This window comes from Heterodontus francisci, chromosome 31 (assembly GCF_036365525.1).
Source record: "Heterodontus francisci isolate sHetFra1 chromosome 31, sHetFra1.hap1, whole genome shotgun sequence".
NCBI lineage: Eukaryota > Metazoa > Chordata > Chondrichthyes > Heterodontiformes > Heterodontidae > Heterodontus > Heterodontus francisci.
Window position 1 is genome coordinate 37170901 of NC_090401.1, and position 23853 is coordinate 37194753.

Here is a 23853-nt window from a genome sequence, read left to right on the forward strand (position 1 = left end):
TGCTCTGGTCATTTACCTGTTATTAACTAGCTGAACAAAATATCCGATCAGTGTTGTTGCAACAGATATGGTTAGAAGTCTCAAACATTGATGAGCAATAAGCGTTAGGCAGTTGCTGTGTCTAGGTGCGATTGGACTTCTTTTAATGTGCGATCTATGTGATGGAATATGTTTAAAATGTTTGCAATAGTACATGGTTTTATCTTTAAAGAAAAGATGCTGCCTTTTTATAGCGCCTTTCATTTCCACATGATATCCCAACGTGCTTTGCAATCAAATAATTGCTTTCACGCTCATGTAGGCAAATGCAGCAACTAATATGTACACAGGCAATGATGTTGGTTCAGGGATAAATGTTGGCCTGCTCTCTCAGAGAACTCTCCTTTTTAAGGTCTCGCCAAAAAGATGGCACTTCTGACGATGCAGTCTTCTTTCAGTACTGTACTGCAATATCAGGTGAAATGAGTTACTAGTATCCTGGAGTGGGATATGAATCCGCAGCCTCCTGACTAAGGTGTGAGTGCGGTCAACTTAGCCAAGCTGACGTGAGGGAATTGTGTTCCTTTACGGTTTCAACATCTAAGCAACAGTTTAAGTTCTTTCCTTAAAGCTGACTGCTTTGTAATTGCTGCACAAAATTATTTCATTGTATTTACCAGTTAATGGCTCAAATTTATTTGTAACTGAGGCGTAATGGATCATTTTAGATTGTTTACAATGTGAAACATTTAGTGTTTAGTTTTGATCAATGGATGAAAAATCTAAAGAAGCTTTTTTGATGCAGACATATAGAATACACTCTTGTTTCACCAGTTAATGTAAAGTGAACTTTTCACATGGAGTTTATTGAGTAATTAACATCCCTATAGTTGTCTTTAAGATAGACTATTCTGCAAATGATGTGTAGACTGAAGGAAGGGAGCACTTCCTGTAATCTAATTTCTTAAAAATTGCTTTGATCATGTACAACATATGCAATTTTGGAACTTTTTCAAAAGATACATAATAGAAACTGGTTAAAATTAATTATGCCATATCATACTTCATTTTGCTTTTTGGAAAAGCGAGCCAGTAACGTGAATAGTAATCAATAACCAGGTTCAATGTGGCACAGAAAGATAGCTGTTTGGTACTTACATATAAATTCAGTGTGCATGTTTGCAAATATGAAGTTAATATAGAATAAGCAGTATATTTGACTTGCAAATTAGGAAATTAATTTCTAAGAAATATTTTACACTTATTAAAACAAGAAGTGGTGGAAATATTCAGCAGGTCTGGCAGCATCTGTGGAGAGAGAAGCAGAGTTAACGTTTCAGGTTTGTGACCTGCATCTGTAGTATTTTGCTCTTATTTAACGCTTATTGTTGCTTTGACTTCTGATTCCCTGTAAACTGCATTGGAATATTCATTGTGTAAATGGTGCGAAATAATTGCAATTTACTGCATGACCAAAATATTTAACCTTTAATCACATTTAAACAAGTTGGAGATCGTCTGAGCTTTTTGTATCATTTTTGTGTTTCACCCCTTGTGCTAGGGCTGCACATCATGTGCTGTGTGAAGAAATATGGAAGGAATACATTAAGTTTCAAAGTTTAGGACGTCAAATATAACGTTGATCATTTTTTTTATTCATTCATGGGAAGTAGGTGTCACTGGCTTTGCCAGCATTTATTGCTCATCCCTAATTGCCCTTGAGAAGGTGGTGGTGAGCTGCCTTCTTGAACTGCTGCAGTCCATGTGTGGTAGATACACCCACAGTGCTGTTAGAAAGGGAGTTTATTTATTTTTTATTTAGAGATACAACACTGAAACAGGCCCTTCAGCCCACCGAGTCTGTGCCGACCATCAACCACTCCATTTATACTAATCCTACACTAATCCCATATTCCTACCAGATCCCCACCTTCCCTATATCCCCCTACCACCTACCTATACTAGGGGCAATTCATAATGGCCAATTTACCTATCAACCTGCAAGTCTTTGGCTGTGGGAGGAAACGGGAGCACCCGGCGAAAACCCATGCGGTCACAGGGAGAACTTGCAAACTCCACACAGGCAGTACCCAGAATCGAACCTGGATCCCTGGAGCTGTGAGGCTGCGGTGCTCGCCACTGTGCCGCCCAGGATTTTGACCCAATGACAGTGAAGGAACGACTATATAGTTCCAAGTCAGGTTGGTGTGTGACTTGGATGGGAACTTGCAGGTGGTGATGTTCCCATGCATCTGCTGTTCTTGTCCTTCGAGGTGGTAGAGGTCATGGATTTGGAAGGTGCTGTCTAAGGAGCCATGGTGCATTGCTGCAGTGCATCTTGTAGATGGTACACACTGCTGCCACTGTGCATCGGTGGGGTGGGAGTGAATGTTTATGAATGGGGTGCCAATCAAGCAGGCTGCTTTGTCCTGAATGGTGTCCAGCTTCTTGAGTGTTGTTGGAGCTGCACCCATCCAGGTAAGTGGAGAGTATTCCATCACATTCCTGACTTGTGCCTTGTAGATGGTGGACAGGCTTTGGGGAGTCAGGAGGTGAGTTACTCGCTGCAGGATTCCTAGCCTCTGACCTGCTCTTGTAGCCACGGTATTTATATGGCTGCTCCAGTTTAGTTTCTGGTCAATGGTATCCCCTAGGATGTTGATAGTGGGGGATTCAGCGATGGTAATGCCATTGAATGTTAAGGGGAGATGGAGATGGTCATTGCCTGGCACTTGTGTGGCGCGAATGTTACTTGCCACTTATCAGCCCAAGCCTGGATATTGTCCAGGTCTTGCTGCATTTCTACATGGACTGCTTCAGTATCTGAGGAGTCACGAATGGTGCTGAACATTGTACAATCATCAGCGAACATCCCTACTTCTGACCTTATGATTGAAGGAAGGTCATTGATGAAGCAGCTGAAGATGGTTGGGCCTACGACACTACCCTGAGGAACTCCTGTAGTGATGTCCTGCAGCTGAGATGATTGACCTCCAACAACCACAACCATCTTCCTTTGCACTAGGTATGACTCTAACCAGCAGAGAGCTTTCCCCCTGATTCCCATTGACTCCAGTTTTGCCAGGGCTCCTTGATGCCATACTCGGTCAAAGGCTGCTTTGATGTCAAGGGCAGTCACTCTCACCTCACTTCTGGAGTTCAGCTCTTTTGTCCATGTTTGAACCAAGGCTGTAATGAGGTCAGGAGCTGAGTGGCCCTGTCGGAACCCAAACTGGGTATCACTGAGAAGGTTATTGCTAAGCAAGTGCCACTTGATGGCACTGTTGATGACACCTTCCATCACTTTACTGATGATTGAGAGTAGGCTGATGGGGTGGTAATTGGCCAGGTTGTGCTGCTTTTTGTGTACAGGACATACCTGGGAAATTTTCCACATTGCCGGGTAGATGCCAGTGTTGTAGCTATATTGGAACAGCTTGGCTAGGGGTGCGGCAAGTTCTGGAGCACAGGTCTTCAGTACTATTGCTGGAATATTGTCAGGACCCATAGCCTTTGTAGTATCCAGTGCCTTCAGTCGTTTCTTGATATCATGCAGAGTGAATTGAATTGGCTGAAGTCTGGCATCTGCAATGCTGGGGACTTCAGGAGGGGGCCGAGATGGATCATCAGCCCAGCACTTCTGGCTGAAGGTTGTTGCAAATACTTCTGTCTTATCTTTCGCACTGATGTGCTGGGCTCCCCCATCATTGAGGATGGGGATATTGGTGGAGCCACCTTCTCCAGTTAGTTGTTTAATTGTCCACCACCATTCATGGCTGGACGTGGCAGGACTGCAGAGCTTAGATCTGATCCGTTGGTTATGGGATCGCTTAGCTCTGTCTATTGCATGCTGCTTATGCAGTTTGGTATGCAAGTAGTCCTGGGTTGTAGCTTCACCAGGTTGACACCTCATTTTGAGCTATGCCAGGTGTTGCTCCTGGCATGCCCTCCTGCACTCTTCATTGAACCAGGGTTGGTCTCCTGGCTTGATTGTAATGGTGGAGTGGGGGCTATGCCGGGCCATGAGGTTACAGATTGTGGTTGAGTACAATTCTGCTGCTGCTGATGGCCCACAGCGCCTCATGGATGCCCAGTTTTGCATTGCTAGATCTGTTTGAAATCTATCCCATTTAGCACGTTGATAGTGCCACACAATACGATGGATGGTATCCTCAATGTGAAGGCGGGACTTGGTCTCCACAAGGATTGTGAAGTGGTCACTCCTACCAATACAGTCATGGACAGAAGTATCTGCAGCAGGCAGATTGGTGAGAACAAGGTCAAGTATGTTTTTCCCTCTTGGTTCTCTCACCACCTGCCACAGACCCAGTCTAGCAGCTATGTCCTTTAGGACTCGGCCAGCTCGGTCAGTAGTGGTGCTACTGAGCCACTGTTGGTGATGGACTTTGAAGTCCCTCACCCAGAGTACATTTTGTGCCCTTGCCACCTTCCGTGTTTCCTCCAAGTGCTGTTCAACATGGAGGAGTACTGACTCATCAGCTGAGGGAGGGCGGTAGGTGGTAATCAGTAGGAGGTTACCTTGCCCATGTTTGACGTGATGACTTCATGGGGTCCAGAGTCGATGTTGAGGACTCCCATGGCAACTCCCTCCCTCCTGTATACCACTGTCCCGCCACCTCTGGTGGGTCTGTCCTGCCGGTGGCACAGGACATAGCCAGGGATAGTGATTGCAGTGTCTGGGACATTGTCTGTAAGGTATGATTCTGTGAGTATGACTATGTCAGGCTGTTGCTTGACTAGTCTGTGGGACAGCTCTCCCAACTTTGGCATAAGCCCCCAGATGTTAGTTAGGAGGACTTTGCAGGGTCGACAGGGCTGGGTTTGTCGTTGTCGTTTCCGGTGCCTAGGTCAATGCTGGGTGGTCCGTCCGGTTTCATTCCTTTTTATTGACTTCGTAGCGGTTAGGTACAACTGAGTGGCTTGCTAGGCCATTTCAGAGGGCATGAAAGATTTAACCACATTGCTCTGGGTCTGGAGTCACATGTAGGCCAGATCAGGTAAGGACAGCAGATTTCCTTCCCTAAAGGACATTCGTGAACCAGATGGGTTTTTACAACAATCGACAATGGTTTCATGGCCATCTTTAGACTAGCTTTTAATTCCAGACATTAATTAAATTCAAATTCCACCTTCTGCTGAGGTGGGATTCAAACACATGTCTCCAGATCAATACTCTGGGTCTCTGGGTAACTAGCCCAGCAATAATACCACTACGCCTTCGCCTCCCCATCTGCAGTGCTAATCTCTTTCTGGTTTGATAATGGGCTAAATTTCAGTTCTTTATCCAATTGTAATAGATTTGTAAAATGGCTGAAGCTTGACTCTGTTTATCTCATCTTGTTCAGTAGCCAGTTAATGGAGGTTTGTTGCAGTACTTAAATGGCATTTCTGGTTTGAATTACTGCGCTGATCATAAGAGAAAACCTTAGTGTTGTGAAGCTGTAAGTTACTCAAAAGGTGGTATGCTTGTGTGGCACAGCTCATTTATGCTTAAATCCTGCCAAAGTGAAGTCTTTACTTTTCCCATGTCAAATTCCCAGTGAGGTGCTTTAAATGGACATTAGGTGCTTCCTCTGAACCACCACTTTGTGGGGTGGTGGGGGAAGGGCAAATTCAGCCTCTACTAATAACCAGCTCAAGCAAAATTAGCATTAAATAGAGAATATGTAGGAGGTCTGAAACTGGACTTTGACTGGAGAGGACTGGTGTAAAGAAGGGGGCGGGAATGCAGCCTCAGCATTAACTTACTGAAACATTTTTTAAAAATGGGCTAAATAAATTGCAATGAAGATGCATTAATGTTTGTTTAGGATAAAATTTCAAGTTTTCCCTGTTCTCGATCCTGTATCCAATTTTCATTTTGATAATTCATTAATTAGGTGGTTGAATTACTGATTGAATCACAGTGTGGAGACATAAATGGTGCATTTAGAATTGCTGGGAATGAACATGGTGTAATGTAGTTTATATGCCACCAAGCTACAAGAGCAAAGCTTGTGAGATAGATCCCCAAGGTTAAAAATGCAACCTTTACCTTTTTAAACTAACTCACCCTAAGATATCAAAGGTTTTCAGTACTCACAATTATTTGACAAGTACTTTAGCCTCCCCTGTATTACTCATAGTGACTCACAGAATATACCATTAGTACAATTTGTCATAAATGGTTGATTAGTTAACAATAGGCTGAAATTATAATTGTTGAAGACTGTGAGAGGATACTGTGCTATTTACAGACTGTGCTGACTACTGTCACATTTGGTAAAATAAAGCGAAATGGAACTTCAGTTCCAATCATGTAATTCAGTTGACAGACCCGGTCATGCGTTGCTCTCCATCTTGATCCTAGCTGCGGGCAAAATTATATTTACCAAAAAATGAATAAGATCAACCCATGAGTTTCACTTGCACACAATGTTCCAAATAATATTGGTTTGGGCTCTGTTTAAAGAGTGAAGGACTCTTGGAATTAGCATAATGTTAATCAACTGAGTTTGAGCTGCTGGCAGTTACAGTATAAATATAGCACCTTTCGTGACCACAGGGCATCCCAAAGCGCTTTACAGCCAATGAAGTACTTTTGATGTGTAGTCACTGTTGTAGGGAATGCAGCATGCCAATGCACAACAAACTCCCACAGTCAGTAAATATAAGCACATAATCATTTTTAGTAATGTTGATTGAGGGACAAACATTGGACAGGACACTGGGAGTAACACTCCTGCTCCTCTTCAAAATCTTTTACATTCACCTGAAAGGGCAGATAGGTCCTCGGTTTAACATCCCATCTGTAAGATGGCACTTCCAACTGTGCAGCACTCCATCAGCATTCCTCAGCATTGCACATGAGTGTCAGCCTAGATTTTTGTGCTCACATCATGGAGTGGGACTTGAACCCAGAACCTTCTGACTCTGAGGCAAGAGTGCTACCAACTGAGCCGCGCTTGACACAAATGCACATGAATTAACTTGAGACGCTTTCGTATTGTGTGGCTGTTGAAGGTGCCTTGGCTCCTGTTGCACCTGTATGGCACAATAGCTGCTACTTTATAATGAGAGTAGAATAATCTTGCACTGAATATTACGAAAATGCTTTCTGAAAATCTTGCTCAGTTACTGAAATTTCTAATATAAAAAAATAAAAGAAAACTTAGATTTGCTCAGAGCAGGACCAGCATGTTCCTGTGAGGAAGAAAGACAAGCTTGGCAAGTTTCAGGAAGCTTGGATAACACGGGATATTGTGAGCCTAGTCAAAAAGAAAAAGGAAGCATTTGTAAGGGCTTGAAGGCTAGGAACAGATGAAGCACTTGAGGAATATAAAGACAGTAGGAAGGAACTTAAGCAAGGAGTTAGGAGGGCTAAAAGGGGTCATGAAAAGTCATTGGCAAACAGGATTAAGGAAAATCCCAAGGCTTTTTATACATATATAAAGAGCAAGAGGGTAACCAGGGAAAGGGTTGGCCCACTCAAGGACGGAGATGGGAATCTATGTGTGGAGCCAGAGGAAATGGGCGAGGTGCTAAATGAGTACTTTGCATCAGTATTCACCAAAGAGAAGGACTTGGTGGATGATGAGCCTAGGGAAGGGAGTGCAGATAGTCTCAGTCATCTCATTATCAAAAAGGAGGAGGTGTTGGGTGTCTTGCAAAGCATTAAGGTAGATAAGTCCCCAGGGCCTGATGGGATCTACCCTAGAATACTGAGGGAGGCAAGGGAAGAAATTGCTGGGGCCTTGACAGAAATTTTTGCATCCTCGTTGGCGATAGGTGAGGTCCCAGAGGACTGGAGAATAGCCAATGTTGTTGCTTTGTTTAAGAAGGGTAGCAAGGATAATCCAGGAAATTATAGGCCGGTGAGCCTTACGTCAGTGGTAGAGAAATTATTAGAGAGGATTATTCAGGACAGGATTTACTCCTATTTGGAAACAAACAAACTTATTAGCGAGAGACAGCATGGTTTTGTGAAGGGGAGGTCATGTCTCACTAACGTGATTGAGTTTTTTGAGGAAGTGACGAAGGTGATTGATGAAGGAAGGGCAGTGGATGTTATCCATTTGGACTTTAGTAAAGCCTTTGACAAGGTCCCGCATGGCAGACTGGTACAAAAGATGAAGTCACACGGGATCAGAGGTGAGCTGGCAAGATGGATACAGAACTGGCTCGGTCATAGAAGACAGAGGGCATCGGTGGATGGGTGTTTTTCTGAATGGAGGGATGTGACTAGTGGTGTTCCGCAAGGATCAGTGCTGGGACCTTTGCTGTTTGTAGTATATATAAATGATTTGGAGGAAAATGTAGCTGGTCTGATTAGTAAGTTTGCGGACGACACAAAGGTTGGTGGAATTGCGGATAATGATGAGGATACAGCAGGATATAGATCGGTTGGAGACTTGGGCGGAGAAATGGCAGATGGAGTTTAATTCGGACAAATGTGGGGTAATGCATTTTGGAAGGTCTAATGCAGGTGGGAGGTATACAGTCAATGGCAGAACCCTTAGGAGTATTGACAGGCAGAGAGATCTGGGCGTACAGGTCCACAGGTCACACAAAGTGGCAACGCAGGTGGATAAGGTAGTCAAGAAGGCATACGGCATGCTTGCCTTCATCGGTCAGGGCATAGAGTATAAAAATTGGCAAGTCATGTTGCAGCTGTACAGAACCTTAGTTAGGCCACACTTGGAATATTGAATGCAATTCTGGTCGCCACACTACCAGAAGGACGTGGAGGCTTTGGAGAGGGTACAGAGGAGGTTTACCAGGATGTTGCCTGGTCTGGAGGGCATTAGCTATGAGGAGAGGTTGGAAAAACTCGGATTGTTTTCACTGGAACGACGGAGGTGGAGGGGCGACATGATAGAGGTTTACAAAGTTATGAGTGGCATGGACAGAGTGGATAGTCAGAAGCTTTTTCCCAGGGTGGAAGAGTCAGTTACTGGGGGACATAGGTTTAAGGTGCGAGGGGCAAAGTTTAGAGGGGATGTGCGAGGCAAGTTTTTTACACAGAGGGTGGTGAGTGCCTGGAACTTGTTGCCAGGGGAGGTGGTGGAAACAGATACGATAGCGACGTTTAAGAGACATCTTCACAAATACATGAATAGGAAGGTAATAGAGGGATATGGGCCTCGGAAGTGCAGAAGGTGTTAGTTTAGGCAGGCATCAAGATCGGCGCAGGCTTGGAGGGTCGAATGGCCTGTTCCTGTGCTGTATTGTTCTTTGTTCAGTGTTGCAGTGAGCTGAATTTGGATTGTGCAGTCTAAGTATGTGCAGTGTCCCTAGTCACAGCAGATGTTCTGCCATTCTGGTGGTTTTCAAAACTTTTTCCGACTGAGCTCTAGAAAAGAACTTTATCTCCTTCTCCGCAGTAACTATAGGTGTGATGATCGCAATTGCCTAGTAAAAATAAGAAATGTTATTTAATTTAATTTACTGCTGAAATGTAGCTTTATTTAATAGGCTCCTGTTTGGAGAGACAGACAAAAGATCAGTCTAAAGTAACTGAAGGGCCGACAGAGCTGGAGAGTGATCAACATGTATCCATAAAAAGTGAAGTGAAAAGGCATTTTTTTTCAACATGTAATTACAAAGAAATTTGCATAGAAATTAACATGCTTGGAAAATAATTTGCAATATCTCATGCTGGAAATTTTGCTGTCTCAATAAAGGGAGGAAATTTTTAAAATGTGGATTAGAAGGTTTTCATTCAGTTTTACTGGTCCAGTAGAATTAGGTCACTTGTTTTTTAAAGGTTTGTTTGGAAGAGGAGGAGGAAGAAGAAAAACTTGATTTTTATAGTGCTTTTCCTGAAAACAGGATGCCCCCAAAGTGCTTTATCACCAGCGATGCAGTTTGAAAGTGTGGTCATAGTTGTAAAGTAAGAAATACGACAGCCAATTTGAGCACAGCAGGGTCCCACAGTCAGCACAGTGGCCTTTTTTTTAAATAACGTTGGTTGAGGGATAGATATCAGTTAGGACACTGGGAGAACTCCTAGCTCTTTGAATAGTGCAATGGAATCTCTTATGTCCACCCGAGAGGGTAGGTGGGGCCTCAGAAGTTGCAAATTCTGTTACTTGGTGCTTTGTGGGTCACCACAATGCATAAGTGGGTTTCTATGTACAGCCAGCCACAGTGCTGCAAATGTAATTTCAAGATTACTTTGTCCAGCCAGTTTGTTTGCTGAAAAATCTAATGTTTTATAAATTTTAGCTTTTTTGCCATTGCCCACAATTGAGTGTGACAGTTTGAAGTCTCTATTTTTGCAGAGGTTTAAGTTAATGAATACGACAAATTTATTTGTGTTAATGGAAAGAAAGGAAAGGGATGCAAAGCTAGCCCTGTTCATGAATATGCTCTTTATAACCCATTTGTGGGCTAAACTATGAGATATCCCATTGTTCCCTTGTTTGTGTATAGACTCAGTGTAATGTTAGCCTGGCCTGGTTGCCAATGTCACAATGCAATCCGAAATTTTTTGCTCAGATTCTTAATACTGACATTAGGAAATCATTTTTTATTTATTTGTCCCTTGCTAAATTAAAATTGCAGTGCTTCCAATTGTTGTAAAATATTTTGCTGGTGTATAGGCAAGGGTTAAAATGGCCAGCCCATTGAAATATTTTCTTGCAGTAGCACTGTAAATACTTTCAGATTTTTATGGTAAAGGCCAATTTTAGGCATGGTTGATTTGCAGGACTGATTTCAAAGCTTTGTTGCCAATTGCCTGACTTTGCAGAGGCTGAATGTATGAGGTATGAGAACAGAAAATATATTCCACTGCAGAAATTTAAAAGTGGCTTTCTGTTCAAAAGAGAAAACTGTTTGGACACATCAGCTTCCTTGTTCCTTGTATATCCTTTGTAGATGAAGTATCTTTGTGACAACAACAGTTTTAAAGGGGGATTTACCTAGTCTTAATTTGGAACAGTCAGAATGGCTTCCATGTGAAATAATTGGGGAACCAGTTACTAAAGGTGTATTGCTTGCCCATTTCATAAGGGCGGCGCAGTGGTTAGCACTGCAGCCTCACAGCTCCAGCGACCCGGGTTCAATTCTGGGTACTGCCTGTGTGGAGTTTGCAAGTTCTCCCTGTGTCTGCGTGGGTTTGCTCCGGTTTCCTCCCACAGCCAAAAGACTTGCAGGTTGGTAGGTAAATTGGCCATTATAAATTGCCCCTAGTATAGGTAGGTGGTAGGGAAATATAGGGACAGGTGGGGATGTGGTAGGAATATGGGATTAGTGTAGGATTAGTATAAAATGGGTGGTTGATGGTCGGCACAGACCCGGTGGGCCGAAGGGCCTGTTTCAGTGCTGCATCTCTAAACTAAACTAAATTACGTCACCATCTGCAAGTAATATTCCAAAATATATCAAAAAATTTTCTCATTGGCAGAAAAACCAATGGCGACGTGAGGAAGAACTTTTCTTAATGAGTGGTTAGCATATGGAATGCACTGCCTCAGTGTGTTGGAGGAAGATTCAATCGTGGCTTTCAAAAAGGAATTTGATAAGCACCTGAAGAGAGAAAATTTTGCAGGGCTACGGGGAAAGGACAAGGGAGTGGGATTAGTTGAGTTCTTGCAAGAGTTGGCACGGACACAATGGACCAAATGGCCGCCTCCTTTGCTGTAACCATTTTATGTTTTTATCAAAAAGAAATGAAGAAAATATATTTAGATTAATCGGTGCTCCAAATAGTATTATTTCTTAGCTGATAAATGTTTTTAGATGTACAATATCTAGGTTGGATTTACCTTTCTTTAGTGTCCAAAATGAAGTTTATTCATGCACATTTTCGTTGGGCAGCAGTCCCTTAGCAACCTTTAATCCCATCCTTAGTTGTTGAAGACAATCTTGCGAACTTTGGAAGTCGGAGTTCTAGTGTCATCTGTTAGACTGTGGCATAGTGGTGCTCATTTTAGTCCAGAGGTACCCAAATAAATTCTCCAAGAAGATCAGGATGGTAACCTTATAATTATCTATCCTCAATTATTTTTTTGATAATTGGAGTAACATTAGATGAGACATTTCTGTACCTTTCCTGTACTCAATCTTTCACTTTCTAAAGTTTATAGAATATAAAGAAAAATCTATAGCAGATGCGTAAAGTGAATTTGCTTTTTTCACCACCCATTTTTAAAGAATAAAACACAAAATGAATTTTACCTCAGTAAAGCTTTTGAAATTTGTGCTCAAACTTTTCTTCAAATGATTGTAATTAGCTTTTAGCTGTTTCTGCTCAAAGTTTAAGAAAAATACTCCTCTGTATAGTTGACTGGTATTGATTGATCATAGAAAATTAGGTGAGCACTTTATACTTGGGCTGCACAATCCAAATTCAGCTTTCAGTAACAGTTTTGGCAAAAATATCAAGTCTAAGGCCTTCAAGTAAAAATTTTCATGAGCCATTAAAAGACAGAAAAAACACGTCAAATGATTAAATAAATTGTTATTGTGAAATATGGTTTTTTTTTTAGTTGTTTTGGACACTGAAAATTCAGAAAGCATTTTATGATAATTGTGGGAACCCAGTGGCAAGATTGTGCCAGCTGATGGCTGGATTGGGCAATCAGTGAGGAGTTTTCATGGGTCTTTTCCATTATAAATAGGGGTATGAAAAAATGTGTGATAGAGAATTAATGGTCTGTTTTGAAACAGTTTTCAAGAGACCATTTCCAGTGATTTATTCTTACATAGCTTTTACAAAAGGGAAATAGTACCAATAACATCTAACATATACTTGCTTTTTCTTGGCAGGTAATGGATTTCCTGTGGGTTATCTCACAGAAAATCACGACAAAGTGAATTGCCCTGCAAGGGGCGGCGCAGTGGTTAGCACCACAGCCTCACAGCTCCAGCGACCCGGGTTCAGTTCTGGGTACTGCCTGTGCGGAGTTTGCAAGTTTTCCCTGTGACCGTGTGGATTTTCGCTGGGTACTCCGGTTTCGTCCCACAGCCAAAGACTTGCAGGTTGATAGGTAAATTGGCCATTGTAAATTGCCCCGAGTGTAGGTAGTGGTAGGAGAATTGAGGGAAGGGGGGATGTGGTAGGGAATTCGGAATTAATGTAGGATCAGTATAAATGGGTGGTTGTTGGTCGGCACAGACTCAGTGGGCCGAAGGGCCTGTTTCAGTGCTGTATCTCTCTGACTCTATGAGTACGTCAATGACGCTGTAGGTATCGCTCTAAGTACTGGTTCTCGTGGTTGAACTAATGGTATTGTGCAGATATAGTTGTGTCACAGACTGGTGATACTCTAATAAGGAAGGTGTGTCGTGTATAGCAAGTAGAAGACAGATTAGTGTAATATTCAAATCTGATTTTTTTTCTTTACAGGTGGTTGTCTTCATTAACATGGTAGCCATGGATGGGAGGCTGGAAAGTTTCGTTGCCCCTCTGATGTCTTCTGTAATAATTGGAACATTCGTTCGGTGGACATATGTTTCAAAGCTTCTGCTCCTGTTGTATATCTGCTTCTGTCTGACCACGTTGAGTTCGTTTACTAGTAAGTTACGCCATCCAATCTAACCATAGGCATTTAATTGCAATGCAAGCATCTTTCTACGAAATCTTAATTCAATCCAGTTCAGATTCCATGAGTTAATTCATGCATGTGCTGCTAAACTATTTCTTTGTGCCTTTCAAATGTTTCAGCCTGCTTTGATAGTACTTTGTACTTTATATTTACTGTCATCTGCCAGCTGCTGAATGTTTGAGGAAAGAAGTTATTGATGTTTAAGGAAAGGCTGTGGAAAATAATTGGCAACAACAAATAGGTCTATTCATACTGCTCCCCATATTTATTTGATAAATATAAATCTATTGTGTATGTTCATAACTAAATATATCCTATAATTATTTCCATTTTTCAGCTAGTTGTATTTATTTCTCCTCAGTTGCGTTAGAGGGTGGGTAATTCAACTGCTCCCGGAATTCTGCCATTGCTGTTGTGCTGCTTCCTGTTATGAGTTTCTGAGAGAGCCAACTGAAGGGGCTCAGTCAATGATTGGCATTTCTGTGATATACTGTGTGAACAATCTAAAATATTTAAATAACAAGTGGACACTGCTGCGTAACACAGGTGATAAAGCCACGCTCATATAATGTTCAGCTGGATCCACGAGTTCTATAAATATATTCCACTGGAGGCCATGTAATTAATTTATACATTTGCCCAAATTATTAAAATTTGAAAACCTGAATTTTGGCTGTAATTTTTTTTGATTTCTAGAATTCTGGAGGGATACTGTAGTGGTGTGGAAATTGACTCATCTTATTGACTGGTGATTGTAGATCTTCATTCTATGTAGACATTGTAGTGTCTTCAGAGGAGCTCATAGTCTACTTTTGAGAATTAGTATCGAGGGGGTCTGATGTTTGCTCTGGGGTTTACATATGGCATGCAAAGGATTATTAGTTTATGCCAGTGTAATATTTTTAGTTTGTCAGTGTGTTTCTGCACTGAGTTTAAAAAAAAAAAAAAATTCCAGATGGGTAAAAGAGCTGTGTGTAACCTAATCATGCAATTCAACCCCAGATTATCAAAATGAGTCCTGCACTAAATGCTCTACCTGCTGATTGTAGACTCCTCCTCTCTGAGGAACTATGAAAGTTGCCTATCCTCCCTATTCCTGACAATTCAGTTGAAACTGTTAACTTGACGCGAAGAATCAAAGGTGAAGATTCACACCCTACCAATTTGGACGCATCATGTTAGTATTTAATTTTGTTACTGCTTGTCTAATGCACTGTCAGTAATATTGTACAGCATTAAAATGGAAAATTTTGAAAAGGGACCACAGAATTGCAGTTATCTTTTAAGTCAATGATTGTGGTTTGGACTTTAATCGTCAATTGTTAAAAGATTTGGTTTATTATGGGTGTACCATATGTGTATGTAAAGCAAGTCTGCCCAACCATTTATGGAGGTTTTTTAAAATCCTATTGTATCACTGAGCAAAGTGCCCATTCAATACCTGTGTAATTGTTTTCATTATGGAAATTGGGTATATCTTGTCAATCCTTATCAATTGCACATAGATAATCAGTTCTATTTTAATATGCGATTGCTGTTACTAAATTAAACATCAGTTTCTTAATTTAATTTGGGACATTAAATTTATAATGTGTTTAGGTATTGGACAGTGTGTGCAGAAAAGCAGAATTCACAGTATGTGAATTGGTAGTAGTAGTTACATGGAAATTCCATTTACAATGAGAAATTTCTGCTATTCTCTATTGGAACTTTTTTCTGAGGGACTAAATTCCTTAATTCCAAGTCTTTGATTTATTCAGTAGAGCTTAGACTTGATGTTTTTGTCTCCCAATTCACTTTGCCTCCTTAATTAACAACAATACTTTGTGGAAAATAAAAGGAACACTTCCTTCTGAAGCTTTAAAGTGTGCATACATTATGGCATTTGAAGTGCCTCTCCCAAGTGATCATTCTTCTTGTGTTCGATGTGACGATGAATATTTGTAGGCTACTTACCTTAAGCACAATCCTATTCTAATAACACATGCACAGGTGGTATACATATGATCACTGTCCCTGCACTCTCACTAGAACTTTGGACTGGAATCATCAATCATTGCTAAGCATTATAATCTAAGTATCAATGGCCCTTGTCTTATTCTTGTATCACCACCAATAACATCTGATCAACTGAATCATGCATATTGTTTGAGGATCAATGTTGACAAGTTTATGATTGCTTGCTAGTTGCCAGCTGTCAGAATGTGGCTTTCACTGAGCACACAGCTCAGAAGATTATACTGGGTTAACTTTTGAGTCCTAAATCTCCTAACAGCTCATATAAAGTGCATGTTTCAAATTGTGTTACCTGTAAACTCTAGCACTTGTATATTTCTAATGTAAAATAATACAATCAAAATTTGGAGAAGTGTTGTACAAAAGCTTCAAAGAACATTCTATGTATTGGACGACTATAATATCTTCACTGGTGCTTTTCTGAGTACAAGTGAACGGTTCTGTAGAATGTCAGCTTAAACTTCAAGCGCTACAATCAACTGTAGTAAGAAATTGGTCTTGCCATTTAAAGTCTTGGAAAATCTTAAGCTTCTACATTTTACACCTTGGTATACTGGTGATAATATGGGTAAATTGCTGGGTGTACCTGTTGGAAAATAACAACAAGAAATGGAAAATTTATTTTTTGATCTTGTTTAGATAATCCCGCGTGAGTATTCTAATTTTATTTATTTAAAACTATATTTTCTTGAAAATATTTATCTTTTTAAAGTAAAATGAATTTCTTAATTTACCTATATTTTTTGATTGATTGCCTGGGATTTGTAGCATCTTATTTACTGACGCAAACATTTTAATTCTGTATCTGAGCTGAAGAAGTCAGTCAGTTAGAATATACGATAATATTCCTTCACAATTGTTTTGTGGTATTTTGTTGTGAATGTATGTTACTGTTTAAATGTAAAATATCACAGTACAATTACGCACTGTGATAATTTGTATCCAACACTGGATACTGGAATCTATTCAGGTCACCCTGTACCCTGAGGCAATTGACAGAGCTGAATTTGTGTGCACTTGGAGATGAGTTACACTGACTGAATTTAATTGCGTTGATATTAATTGGTTGTTTTAAGAGTGCATTAACATTTCTGCAGTGTATTAGAAATACATAACTAACCAACACTTGAAATAACCGAAAAAGTGAGAGGAATGTTGCTGATGAAACTTTCTAATGTTATACTGAAGTTATTTCATCCAGATTGAAATTTTATCTGGGATTCTAAAATGAGTTTTCACAGTTTTTAAAAATTGTTACTTAGCACTATCCACACTTGCCAAATTGCACCCATATGGTCTGACATAACAATTTGAATGAAGATTTTTGTTTGATCTCTTGGGAAGGTCTGAATTCACATTTTCCCTCTAACACCAGAAGTCACCACAGTAATATATTTGTACTTGTTTTGGGTTTTCAACACAAAAAAAGCACTTCACCATGAAGAAAAAGAACAGGAAGTTAGAGATGGACCAAAAACTTGGTTGAAAAGATGTGTTTTGAGAGAGCTTTTAAAGCTGGTTTAGGATGTAGGAAGAATTGGAGTGGAAATAACTAAAAGCTTCACCACGAATGGTGTGGTGGGGTGGAAAATGTGGCGAGGAAGAACATAGGCCAGAACAGGAAGGAAAAGGAGGGTTCAAGAACTAGATAATGCTGTCGAGATAGTTTAGTGAGGTTGTGGAGGGATCTGTAGCTGATGAGGATTTAAATTGCATTCCGTTAAATGACAGGGAACTGTTGTAGGTCAGACTAGGGGTGACGAGTAAGTGGGGCTTCCCTGTGTAGTGGAATTCATGGAGGGTGGAGGTTTGCAGGCGAGTGAGGAAGGCATTAGAGACATTAGATAATGCTTTTTTAAAAATTGTTCAGCCTCCAGCTAAATTACTTACACTACCATAACATCGATATTGCTACAGTCTGACCTTGGAAAGTAAAATCTAGTGTTCACATCACTGATAAGCTTGCGCAGAAGATTAATTTAACTGGTGTTATGGTCATCTGGGGGAGTGGTGCAGTGTTCTTTGCCACACGGCTCAAGACATCGGAACACAGTATTTTGCATTTCAATGTAAAAATCATAGCTTAACAGTGCAACTTAGGCTTTTTTTCCTTTTTTAAAGAAAAAAACATTTTAATTTGGAGCAGGCCTCCGTAGCAGCCCTTTCACATTGAATTTGAAAATGAATTTTGACTTTAGTAGTTAAAAAGTAAAATGGTGCTGATGCTGGAAATCTGAAGCAAAAACTGAAAACACTGCAAACACAGCAGGTCTGCCAGCTCTGAAAGGAACAGACAAGCCAACATTTTGAGTGGGGACCCTTCTTTGGAACTTTAGTGGGTGTTCTTTTGTGTATGATAAAATACAGAAATTACCACTGTTTTATTTCATGCCACTTGTAAATAGTTACATTTTGAAATGAAGTTGGGAAGACAATTTGTTGGCAGGACAGTTAAACTGATTGGAAATTTGACAGGACACAGGTGCTTGATTTTAGAAGCAGGTTGGATTGTACACCGTTGAGGCATTTGAAACTCAGAAGCTATGTGAGGCTGTTCAATAGCAATCTGTCAAAGAAAGAAGGAAAGACTTGCATTTTATACAGCGCCTTTCATGACCACCGGACGTCTCAAAGTGCTTTACAGCCAATGAAGTACTTTTGAAGTGTAGTCACTGTAGTAGTGTAGAAAACAGCAGCCAATTTGCACACCGTAAACTCCCACAAATAACAATGTGATGATGACCAGATAATCTCTTTTTTTGTGTTGTTGATTGAGGGATAAATATTGGCTAGCTCACCGGGGATAATTCCCCTGCTCCTCTTCAAAATAGTGCTATGGGATCTTCCTGCTGGCAAAATTCAGTGGGAACAGCAGAAGTAGATGATTGCTGGATGTGAAACTAACATAGAAGCCATCAGTGGGAGCAGAAGATGCAGACACCATGTGGCAGTGCTGTCTTGCTGATTTTGCTGTAGGCTGGATTCTAGGCAGCTCACCACCACCTTCTCAAGGGCAATAAGGGATGGGCAATAAATGCTGGCCTGGCCAGCGATGCCCACATCCCGTGAATGAATAAAAAAAATAAAATCAGGCACCAGGTAGAAGGCAGAATCAGCTGTCCCTTTCTCTGAACCCTGGCTTTAGCTTCCAGTCATGCTTGGAAATAGAGAGAGAAGGAACAATGTGGTGAATCCTGACAAAATCTCAATCCAAGTGCCTGATCTGTCTGTTCTCCATATTGTGATTCTAAGGCTAAGAAATCAGCCGCCAAGACTGCAGGATTACTGTGACACCTTCCCAACAACCACCCCCTCCCTAAACAAAAAGTTCAGCATTAGTCAAATTACTCTCCAGGAATAGTGATATGATTAATTTCAGTGAAAAACCAATGAGAATGACAAAGCAGACTATTGCAAACGAGACTGAGGTTCTTGTGCTTAATTTATTAAAATGTTGCAACCTTCTCCAATGCTACGCAACAGTTGTAAACCGCATAGACTGTGGAAGTTTGTGATTGCTATGGGCAGAACTTGATACAGCTGTGTTCAGTTAAGTACAGAATGGCATCTTTCCATTCCATTAATAATTCCAGCTTTTCTGTCTTGTGGCTGAAAGAGGGCCTGTAAAGGTTGAGGACAGAATGGAAGAAATTGAGCGAAGAGTAAGTTTTAAAAAAAAAAAAGGGAAGAACAAAAACTTAGTTTGTCCATTCAAACTGTGGATAAACTTATGACTATGACCAGTCAAACCCTCGAATTTTGCTACTTTGCATTGATATCCTGTTGTCAGTGCTGCTTTTATTTTTAACGTGCAGATCATGTGCAGCTGGAGGCAATACCAAAGCAAACCTATCGGATTTGGGAAAATTTAGTTTTTAAAAGACATTTAAAATATGGGAGTTTGCAAATCTGGCAAGTGACATTTGGTAAAAGCAAAATACTGCGGATGCTGGAAATCTGAAATAAAAACAAGAAATGCTGGAAATACTCAGCAGGTCTGGCAGCATCTGTGGAATCTCTTTGTGCCACTTAGCCCGATGTTAAAGCAGCTTGTAATGATCACCAATGACTTGCATAAACAATGAGATTAACTTTGGAGCCATTGGTTTATGCAGATTAATTGCATAATTTAGAAATGCTCAGAACCATAGTTACATTGGCCACAAATGAGTGGTTTAGTTTGAGTACACCAGTCTAATGTGTATTCAGTTTATAAAATATCTAACAATTAGACTACATTTAGATTCAAGGAAATTGATGTCTCCTTGGGCCTGGATTGTTGTGTACATTTTTAGTGCACAAACATGATGCTGAATTAAATAGTAACATAATAAAACTACTGCAGTGTTTGGAGTGCTACAAGTAATAACCTGTAGAACTGAAGCATTTACCATCTGATATTAAATGTTATGTACTTTAAGTCAATTTGACGGCCATAAATATTTTCTCCCCACATTCCTCCTTTCAGTTGGTTTTTGATACTCTTTTCTCCTGAGTCAGAAGGTTGTGTGTACAAGTCCACTCAATGATCTCTAGGCTGGTATGCCAGTTCAAACTGATAAATGCTGCAGTGTCAGAGATACAATACTGCACGTGAAACTAAACTGTGACCTCATCTGCCTTATCCTCCAATTTGTGTGAATGCTAAAGATCCTCCCCAAGACACTAGTTGAGAAAGAGGAGGGCATTCCCCAGTGTCTCTCACCTATAAAGAGTGCTGTGGGAAAAATGGTTGCTCTTTGCCCACATAATGGTCATTTATATTTGAGTAATATAGATCATAAACACGGAGAAATAGCAGGAGTAGGCCATTTAGCCCTTCGAACCTGCTCTGCCATTCGACAAGATCATGGCTGATCTTCTATCTCAACTCCACCACACTCTATCCCTTAATTCCCTTGGTACTCAAAAATCTATTGACCTCTGTCTTGAATATATTCAATGACTGAGCAGGGATAGGCACCAACATGTTGAACCACGGACATTTGACAAAATTATTGACGCAGCCATGGATGTGGGGGCAATTAATCTGTAAATGAAGTATATAACCAACCTAATCCTGGAAAAAACAGTCCAATTTAAAACACATTTCTCCCTTTTAGTGAGATACTGGGGTTGTTTTTGCTTCTGCAAGTAGTCAATGTCTGCCCGCACGCTTGATGTAGTGATGCAGAGAATTCTGATAGATCTCCATCTGTCAATAGCGATTTACCCGCACCCCCCTTCCCCTCTCCTGGTGTCCATCCCTCTCTGGGGGTAATTTTATGCTCTCCCTTGCGGTGGGTTTGGAGGCGGGGAGCTCATAAAATCAGGTGGGATGGTGGTGGGGGTGTTCCTGCCACCATCTCGCCTCCACCAAAATTTAGTCCTTCCCACCCTTCTGTCAATTGAGGCCCTTATCTGTGCAATTAACCCCCAATTAAGGGCCTCATCCCGCTACCACCATAATTAGCTGTGCAGCGGGCTGCTCTATTGCCACACTGGATGCACGGCATGAAAAACCATGCAGGCTGCTTCCTGGCTGCGGGGGTGGGGTCCCTCTTTAAAAGGCATTTATTGCCTGAATGAGAGACCCAGCATCAGGAAGGGGGGTGGGGGTGGTGCCTGTTGAGACCCATCCCCTGCCCTTCTAGCAACCACACGAGACCCCTCCCGCCCTGACCTTCCTGTGGCTTGGGTCCATCGCTGCTCCATCATCTCTGGTAGATGCTCCTCCAGCAGCAACCGCTGCCTCTGTGGTAGCGCTGCTCAGTGGAAGAGCTGCCAGCCTCCGATTGGCCGGCATCTCTCCAAGGGTGGGACTTGCGCCGACGGGGTCCTTGATCCTGTGAAAGACCCGCTGCTGTCCACTTAAGTGCCTGATTGGCACTAGATTTGGCAGGCCTTCCAGAAAAGAGGTGACTTCAAGACTCCTGTCGCCAACACAAAATACTGATCTGAGTCCATTTCTCTCTCTCTCCCCCAACCCTGCCCCCCCCCCCCCCATGTGTCTCCCTCTCCCTTCACTCTCTCCTCTGTGTGTCTCTGTCTCGCGCTGTCTGTGTCTCTCTGCTCCCCTGGCTGGTGCCTGTTTTAAGGGCTGCCTGACTCTCCATGTGCTCCCTCAGCACTGGTCCGCCCTGTGTCTCTGGCTGGGTCCTGACCCATTTCCTCCTCTCCCCTTGGCACCTCTTTTCTGCTCACTCCCTGAACCAGGTGAAAACGGCAGATCTCACCGTGAACTGCCAATCAGTACTCACCCCGTCCATTGTCCGAACCCCTCCGCCTGACGTACGCCTTAATAGGAGAGTTGTCAATCAAAGCCGAGCCACAGGCAGCCCGCTGTCAGTCACAGAGGATAGGTGGGCTGGATGGAGGCTTTCGGCAGGCCATATGCTAGCCCACGGGCCATATTGCTGGATAACCCAGTTTTAAAATGACTAGGCTTTTGCGTTTTAAAATAACCTAACTTTAAAGGCCTGGAGAAAGACATTTAAAATTACCACGGACCTCAAAAGTTTTACCATGAACACTGGTGTTCGTGTATGGACATGTTGCTGACCCCTGTGACTGAGTATCCACAGCTCTCTGGGGTACAGAATTCCAAAAATTCCCAACCCTTTGAGTGAAGAAAACTTTCCTTATATCAGTCCTAAATGGCCAACCCTTTATTCTGAGACTGACCCTGTGTTCTTGATTCCCCAGCTGGGGGAAACATTTTCTCAGCATCTATCCAGTCAGCCTGAACTCTAGAGAATGTAGGCCTCGTCTACTCACACTCACTCACTCCTCAGGTCAGTCCACTCATCCCAGAAACCTGTCCAGTGGACCTTTGTTGCAGTCCCTCGAAGGAATGTATAGTGGTTAATTGAGAAGTTTGGCGTATATGGAACACTATTTGAACTTTCCATACTTGGTTTTGAAGAAAGGTAAAACTGTTATCCACAACATCACCAATCTTGAAGCCATTAAAATCAGTCATGTTGCCAATACTGCCAGCATTCTGCTCAATTACACCTCCCATAGCTGCACTTGCCTCTACCCTCCCACCTCCCCGTTGTGACTGGATTGAATCCTGGACCAGTCTCAAATCTGAGACCTCAGCCATGCAGTTGTTAGAACCAAGGCGGGAGGAGTGCACTATATTTATAGTTCCACTTCTCTACAGGTCACAACATTTATTTAAAGTTTACCCAGTTACCAATACAGTCAATCAGAGACTCTATTTTTATCCCAGAATAAAATCTGCCAACCAGGTTTCTTTAATAAACAAAATTATCAGTTTGTTATAAAACAAGACTTAACCAAAAACGAAGCAAAGCATTAACACACATTGAAATGTGAAAGTTCCCTTTTTACCTTAGCCCCTCAAACTAACTCTCTCACTCACTGTCACTCTCTCATACACAAACACACACATTAACCAAAAAAATAGAGATTTTCTCTTTTAGAGCTCTGTTGCGCAAAAAAAAATACTTTGGGTAAATACTTGCTAATTCTTGAAGGAAAAAAGATAAGATATGGAAAGTTGCCATTTGTCCCTTTTGGGTTTGATGGCCCAAATACGTGTTGATGGCTGTCACTGGGATCTTCCTAGAACAGTTCTTTTCTGGTGACCTTGAGGATCGGTTTGGCAGGCTTTCTAGGAGGAATGTGGCAACACTGGTTTCTGGCAGGCCTTTCAGGAGGAACTCTGCATCAATTTCTCTATTTCTTACACTTGCTTCTAAGAGCTTCTCAAAGAGATGGAAAAAGCCTGAGCTGGGGTTTTGTCCTTGGCAGGTTGATTCTTAAACTCCTTTCCAAACACTGTCCAAAGCGAAACCCAAAACAATCTCGAGTCAAGCCTCCTGACCCTTCTAAATCTTGACCTGACGCTTCTCTGTAAACAGCTCTCCCAAGTCAAAAAGCCCCTGCTGGGTATTTATTTGAAGGCAGGTGACTTCCAGTAAGGGTTGTTTACAAACCGAGTCCAAAAGACCTTCCGATGACCTCTTTAAAAAAAAAAAAAATCCAAAGAATCCTTTTCAGTTTGCCAAATAAAACAATGTCCAAAATTCTAAAATGAGTCCTCAAAAAAAAAAAGTTAACAAAAAATATAGAAGCACCGTCATAACACAGTTCTAAAAGTTAGATTGCAGCTATTGCTGGAAACGTGTTTCAAATTTCTTAAACAGTTTGTGTCTTTAAAATGTTCATGAGATTTGTTGAAAGCACTTAAAAGAATTTTAAACTAGTCCCCAGCAGTGGGTCAGGATGTGACTTTTCATACTGCAGTCAGTGGACTTTCCTTAGCTGTGACCTGGGAAACACTGGCGACTATATG

At 41.5% G+C, this 23853-nt stretch overlaps 1 protein-coding gene across 3 annotated transcripts in view; it reads left to right on the top strand.

The window, feature by feature from the left end:
- The window catches only part of LOC137347154 (dyslexia-associated protein KIAA0319-like protein), a 117666-nt gene that overhangs the window by 7027 nt on the left and 86786 nt on the right, over positions 1-23853 (top strand). For all 3 annotated transcript variants that reach the window (XM_068011311.1, XM_068011309.1, XM_068011310.1), the window contains exon 2: positions 13334-13502. In XM_068011311.1, coding sequence (XP_067867412.1) covers positions 13352-13502 — 151 coding nt within the window. In that variant the 5' untranslated portion in view covers positions 13334-13351. The remainder of the gene's footprint in view (positions 1-13333; positions 13503-23853) is intronic.